The sequence below is a fragment of the Charadrius vociferus genome, unplaced genomic scaffold (genome assembly GCF_000708025.1).
Source record: "Charadrius vociferus isolate BGI_N301 unplaced genomic scaffold, ASM70802v2 scaffold1041, whole genome shotgun sequence".
NCBI classification, from domain to species: domain Eukaryota; kingdom Metazoa; phylum Chordata; class Aves; order Charadriiformes; family Charadriidae; genus Charadrius; species Charadrius vociferus.
In genome coordinates, this window is record NW_009646843.1 from 182,538 (window position 1) to 189,622 (window position 7,085).

At 47.2% G+C, this 7,085-nt stretch overlaps 1 protein-coding gene across 3 annotated transcripts in view; it reads left to right on the plus strand.

The window, feature by feature from the left end:
- The window catches only part of CYFIP2 (cytoplasmic FMR1 interacting protein 2), a 44,855-nt gene that overhangs the window by 13,297 nt on the left and 24,473 nt on the right, over positions 1-7,085 (plus strand). For all 3 annotated transcript variants that reach the window (XM_009893132.1, XM_009893139.1, XM_009893147.1), the window contains 7 exons: positions 1,787-1,904; positions 2,775-2,894; positions 3,522-3,647; positions 4,668-4,834; positions 5,123-5,270; positions 5,607-5,760; positions 6,319-6,475. In XM_009893132.1, the coding sequence (XP_009891434.1) occupies positions 1,787-1,904; positions 2,775-2,894; positions 3,522-3,647; positions 4,668-4,834; positions 5,123-5,270; positions 5,607-5,760; positions 6,319-6,475 (990 nt within the window). The remainder of the gene's footprint in view (positions 1-1,786; positions 1,905-2,774; positions 2,895-3,521; positions 3,648-4,667; positions 4,835-5,122; positions 5,271-5,606; positions 5,761-6,318; positions 6,476-7,085) is intronic.

Consider the following 7,085-nt stretch of genomic DNA (forward strand, 5'->3'; position numbering starts at 1 on the left):
GCAGGACAGGAACTAACCTGCAGTCTCATCTCTCCGCTTCTGTTTGCTCGTCCCCTCCACCCCAGAGGGTCCGGCTTTTCTGCCTGCCACGTGGTTCACCCGGGAACGGCCCTCCCAAAGGCTGGTTGAAAAGTGCCGATTAATTGCTCGCGAGAAATTGGAAAAAGCAACGTGGCGAAATTTCCCAAGCAAAAGGTTTTCCATTCAAATTAAAAAAAAAAAAACAAAATCTACAAAATGTAAATTTAAAAAATAATTTCAAAAACTCAAATTTTAAATGTTATCCCAAATCATTCAGAAAGCACATTTCAACGAAACGTGTGTCAGCTGCATTCATTTTCCCTTCTCAAAACCAAGGTAGCTCGTGGGCTGTTTACCTGTGCACAATTTTAATGTCTGTCTTGAAATCTGTCTCGCAGGTCTGTGTGCTGTACCTTACTAACCAATGTTTCTTCCTCACTCACTTGCTTTCCCGGCAAATTGCATGGGACTCCCAACATTAACTCTGCCAAGGTGGTTCGATATAATCCCCATTTCTTACTAATATTGTTTTTGTCACTTTCTTTTCCCTCCCTGTCTCCATGAAAGTGGAATTAATTGGTGTTTTTCCTGCATGGCGCTTTGTTTCTGCCCTGTGGACTGGGTTGTGTGTGGCAGGGAGGGCTGGTGCAGCCATGAAAAAAAACCGGTGGGGAGCACAGGACATTGGAACGGGTAAGAGTCGAGCAATGGGACTGTGGGAGGATGGACTTCATAAGGGATGACGTGGCCCAACACTTCCAGGACCTTCTACCACCACAACTATTGGCAACAAGTGCCTCGCAGTTAACTGTAGGAATATGTCTTCATGTCTATGTCCGTATCAGAGGCAGCTTTCTCACCTTCCTTTTGTACAGCCAGTCTAGATTGGAGAAGATGACTATCTATCTTAAGATGGACAGTTATTTAAGGGGGAAAAAAAAGCAAATTCTGAACTTTTAGGCTGTGATGACAGAGTAAGACATTAGAGTCCCGCTGACAGACATTTGCTTGCACAAAGCATTTTGGTGGAGCCATTCTGGTTCTACGTCTGTGGCTAATACAAAATGGGGGAAAAGGAGATATGACTTCATGTGACTGTGCCTTTGGAAAGGGAGCGCTGCCTTCTTTTAGGGCCCCATTACACTGTTACACGGTACATGTGGCTCAATGCAAATGAAAATCTAGTTCATTCAATCATGTTCTGTTCGTCATTTATACTCAGGCTTGTTCACTGAGATGTGAGACAGAACCAAAAACAGAATCGGAGGGATATTTCCTTGCTGGCCCCTTGCAGGGTCTTTCCTTGCAGGAGAAGGCAGCATGACCCAGCCCTTCCAGACCTGGAGGAATGACCTCTAAGGGGATGATTATCCTTAGGTTTAGTGGAAAGGATGCAAACAATGCTGGGGCTCTGCAGTTCATCCTTGCCTCAAAGCTTGTCCAACAGTGGCCTGGGAAATGGCCACCTCTGCCTATGGGGGTAGGTGAGCCCAACATGGAGAGCACCCTTCAGGGTGGACAGAGCAGAGATGTTCAGGCTGAAAGGTGAGGCAAGCAACCCCATCATGTTGTGTGAGACCACCTCTGGAAGACCTCACACAGCCAGGGGACATGAGAGAGAAGACATGGTCTGACATCTGCCCTGAAGGTGGCATGTCTTGAGCATGTTGAAGTGAAGAGAGCAGTTGGACGCAAAGCTTTGTCCCTGGGGGTGTCTGAGTGGAGCCTTGTGTCCTGTCCTTGAAACCCGTGCTTTTTTGCCCAGGTGGACGTGCACGCAGAGCAGCATAAGTCCCCAGTATAACATCTGTGAGCAGATGGTCCAGATCCGAGATGACCACATCCGCTTCATCTCAGAGCTCGCTCGCTACAGCAACAGCGAGGTAAGCTCAGCGGGTAGTCGCCGTAATCAGGCTCGTGAGACAGACGAGGCTGGGAGAGGACAGTTGTGGCAGGAGCGTGGTCTGACAAGGAGGGAAGGAGGACACAAGTGGAACAAACCACTTCTCGATCCAGCAACAAAAAAGGAAGTCATGAAAGGACCCTGCAGGTGCAAAATCATGTGCAGTGGAGTATCTACTGCAAAAGTTGATCTCTTTGGCTACAGCTCAGTCGAAATAGGAAGCAGAAAAATTTTTGCAACTAAATGTTCATTATCAGCCAGGTGGCAGAACACCAATGACTTGTAAATGGGTCTTTTCTATTACATAGAGCTATTGGTCAGGGCTTCGAGGAAAATTCACGAGAGCATCTCTGTTCTTTTCATTACTGAATGTTGGAGCCCTCTCTGAAGCAATTGTGACCATCTTTTGCAAATGTCTGATCCTCATTCATCACCGTTAGTTTAATGAACTGTTAGCATTCTCAGCCTTTTTCTTTTTTGGCATTTGTAAGTGCTTATTTGAACTTTAAATCAGTAAAGGACTCTCAAGGATTTCAGTAGTATTAGACCATCACAAAGGAATGGGAAAGTGGAATGAAAACAGTCAGTTATTTGCTCTGAGGTGACAGGTCAGACTCATTTTTCTGTAGGAGACAAATTGACTGCCTGGGTAAAAAGAGCCTGGCCAAGTTACGCTCCTGTTCCTGAGGGACTGTATATGCACTGCGCAATTTTAGCTTGATCATAAGGTCACGGGGCATTCATTTCAGCTGGGATTTGAGAGAGAGAGATCTGTGGCTGCTGTTTGGCTCGGCGAAGCCTCTGCAGCAAGTTGCTGAGTCTAGCCCTGACATGATGTGATGTTCTCCAGGTGGTCACTGGCTCAGGGCTGGACAGCCAGAAATCAGATGAAGAGTACAGGGAGCTCTTTGATCTCGCTTTACGGGGACTGCAGCTGCTGTCCAAGTGGAGCGCCCATGTCATGGAAGTGGTGAGTGCATCCATGGAAGTGGTGAGTGTGTAATGTCCTCCTGTTCCCAGGTGAGCGTGAACGTTTTAACGTGGCACCTAACAAAGACTGCGGAAAGGTGAGCTTGCTTTCATGCCACCTAGCTTTAAGCCATTAACAAACACAGTAAGATCGGGCAGCTAATGATCTGAACACCCTCTGTACCAAATGGAGAGAGAGAGCTTGGTTATCCTGAACCTGAACTGCCCTTTGCCGGTGCTGGGGTGTCCCCAGCCATGTTAGAGGGGGACTGGGTGACTGTTCTCCTAACCTGAACACCTTGGTTAAGTACTGAAAGCCATTTGGGATGAGTCTGGGTCTTCAGCAACTAAAACTGTAATTCAAATGATGAAAATATCATCCACATCTCAACATCAGCCCGTGGATGTCAAAAGCCCAATATGACTGGCAACCTCCCAAATAAACAAAACCAATATTCAGTACAGTGATAATAAAGCCAGGAAGAAGCACAAATTCTGCTCCCAAAGGAATGTCAAACAACTGTAGTAATGTCTAGGGAGTGTTTTCCTGGCATAGGGCCATCTTCAGTCTTTCCAGACTGGCTTCTTACTCATTGCAATGTTGACAGTGTCGCTTTCCGTCTTGCAGTACTCTTGGAAGCTGGTTCATCCCACAGATAAGTTCTGTAACAAGGATTGCCCAGGAACAGCAGAAGAGTATGAGAGAGCCACCCGGTATAACTACACCAGTGAAGAGAAGTTTGCCTTTGTGGAGGTGGGTGCCAACTGCACAAGAGTAAGAACCAGCCAGGGCTGGTTTCCTGTCCGTGTTCCTCAGGCCAGCAGAAGAGGAGGGAAGGGCATCTCACCATACTCAGCTGGTTCATCATCCCTGTTGCCCACATTAAGGGATTAAGGGTTCCCACATCCCTGTGGCCTTTAATTTGCCCGTAACTAAGGGGCAAATTAAGTTCTTAGGATCTCCTGCTGGGATAGAAACACTGCACCCAGTGCATGATGAGAGCAATGCTCCTCTCTTTTCCTGATCCTGCTCTTCTTATGCTGTGTTTGTGTGCTGGAGAAAGAAAAGGTGAATCCCTACGTTTTCTTAATATTGCTGTATTAAGCCTCTCCTGACCTGAAAAGGGGGTTTGGGGCTCCTGGAAAAAAAAAAAAGAAAAAGGGTGCGGGCTTGCAGAGCGGCATCATCAGGACTAAGATCAGCAGCTACGTTCAGGCGCTGTGCAAACACAAGAGATCCTCAGCCAGGACCCATCAACTCTTGGTCCAGCTGTCTGTGGACAGTGGGAATGGAATGGTCCTCCAAGGCTGGCTGTGGGAGGCCCTCACACCTTCATCTGGCCTTACACAGTCCAAGGTTGTTTGAATATTGCCTTAATTTTTGTGCCTTGCTCCCTCCTGGGAATTGTCCCTGTACTCTTGTCCAAGGAAGACTGTGCCCTGGTGCGGATGCAGGTCTGTGCAAGCCACGCAGCTGCACCCATGTGTGGAGCACGTGCAGTTTCCCAGGATTGTGTGTTATTATAGATATCAAGAGATCAGGAGTGGAAACAGAGCCTGCCAAGGGACAGGGGCCATTTGCAAGAAACTGGTGGTGTAAATGCTCTCCGCAGCTTGTTGTGATCTGCAAAGCAGCTAACATCAAAAAAAAACTTAACCACCAAGTTACTGGAGTAGAATTAATTTAGTTCCAAATTCTCTTAATGTTGGATTTATGGACCTCTTCATACAATGGAAAAATAGCAAATACATCTGGTTTTAATTTTTGCTTCAGGTAATTGCCATGATCAAAGGTCTGCAAGTGCTGATGGGCCGGATGGAGAGTGTCTTTAACCAAGCCATCCGCAACACTATCTATGCAGCCCTGCAGGACTTTGCCCAGGTGACTCTGCGAGAGCCGCTCAGGCAGGCAGTCAGGAAGAAGAAGAACGTTCTGATCAGGTCAGTCCGTCCTTCTTGAATGTAATGCAAAGCCCACGTATTTATTTGTGTAACACATTTGTAGTATATAAGCATGTGGCCCCGCATATACCTCAGGGTATACAACCAGCCAACACACCTTGGCCACCAGCTCTTTCCAAGGTAACTTTTGGGCATGACTCCCCCAATAACGACAGCGTATGTCCCCACCTCAGATACTTTTCCTCCCATATGTGCACAGCAGTGAATATTTTCATCTTGAAGTAGAATCAAGCTTAAGCACTGCCTTTCCTCTCCCACCCATACCAGTGTCCTTCAGGCAATTCGGAAGACGATCTGTGACTGGGAGGGAGGTCGAGAGCCTCCAAATGATCCTTGCCTGAGAGGTGAGAAGGATCCCAAAGGTGGATTTGATATTAAAGTCCCACGACGAGCAGTAGGACCATCAAGTACGCAGGTATGTAAATCTCCATCTCCTCTGAAGGGAATTAGTGGCCTAACGGCTCTGTAGGACGCTCCCATCCAGTGGATATGCAGCTGTTTCCGTGGTCTCCCACAAAGCCTTCACGCTCTTGTGTGTTAAAAATTGCTTTGGTGCCTAGTTCGTTGTACAGTTCCCAAAGTCCCCTTTTTTAGGGATGTAATTATTTCTAGCTTGGAATGATGGTGGCTTATGGAAGCAGAGAGTAGTAGCCACCTGGGAGAAGTGTTATTTTTTGTTGCAGAACTCCATGGTTGTATGTGGTGGTGTCTCGCTGGAGGGTGGTAACTGCATGTTAACTTTCTTCCAAAGCTTTACATGGTGCGGACCATGCTGGAGTCCCTCATAGCAGACAAGAGTGGCTCAAAGAAGACTCTGAGGAGCAGCTTGGATGGGCCGATAGTCTTGGCTATTGAGGAGTTCCACAAGCAATCCTTCTTCTTCACCCACCTTCTCAACATCAGTGGTGAGGTTATGGCAGGGGGAGGCTTGAATCCAACTCTTGCATGCTCAGATAGGCAAAGGTAGATCATCTTTGCTCCTCATTGACCAATGCATAAGATGTTCCTTGATTATTTTTTTTTTCCCAAATGTTCTACTTCCAGCTGGCACAGGTGTCTTTCGGGGTAGTAATCATTATGTGAACAGGAATGAGTCAGCAATAGCAAATAGCTTCAAGTGGTAGTTTAGTTTCTAGAGCTGGAGTTTTCTTTCCATCCCAGACAAACTTCTGAGCCATTGGGCACAGAAGACATCTTCCGGAATAACTGAGCCATTGAAATGTTCTCCCTGGAACTCTAGATCAAAAGGAATGATCATGTCTTTCTTCTTCCACTACGAAGTGCTCAGACAGCATGGACGTGGTCTGGGTTTAAAAACAGAGACATCCCAGAAAAATGTTCCATACCCAAAACCAGTCCAATATGAGGCTGCAGCAGTTGCCTCTTGTGCACTTCCCTCGCAGCTGTCCCCGTGGGGGTAACGTGGGTGCCCTCCTGCCGGGGGGATCTCCTCTGCGTTTCAGAAGCGCTGCAGCAGTGCTGTGACCTGTCCCAGCTCTGGTTTCGGGAGTTCTTCCTGGAGCTGACCATGGGCCGCCGCATCCAGTTCCCCATCGAAATGTCCATGCCCTGGATCCTCACGGACCATATTCTGGAAACCAAAGAACCCTCTATGATGGAGTAAGAGCCGATGGGCTGTGTTGGGATGATGCATACGATGGGGCTTGGGGTTTTGTTTTGGAGAAGGGTAGGCTGGTGATGAACAGTCTTTTTGACGTGGGAGGGAAAATAGATGTTTCTTGACTTGCTGTCATGTGGATGTGTGCTGTATGAATACCTTGTTAGCAGACGCATATGGGCGGCTTCCTGGTACTGGCACTTACTTATGCATCATGAACCAGCAGTTGGCAACTGCTCTATCCGGCTGTGGGCACAACTTGGTGGTACCATCATCTGCATGCAGTAGCCAAACAGCATGTGCAACCAAAGGGATGTGGGCCCTGGCTAAGGCACCTAAACGCTTTTTTTTTTTTTAATATATACAAGATAAACGATGAGAGGATTTGCTGTTATGCAAGTATAATTACGTTCATAATATCTTCCTCATCAGGAGAACTTTGTTTTCCATTTTACAGCCACTGTCAGAGCAGTCTGTGGAGTGAGTGCAGGATGAAAGCTTTTTTAAGGGCAGAAAAGGAGCAAGGGTTGATTGAACAAGTCACAGTTAGCTCAAATCCAGATCTGTTCTAGCTGCTTCCAGCAGGACACAAGGTGGGAGAGAGGGACTGGA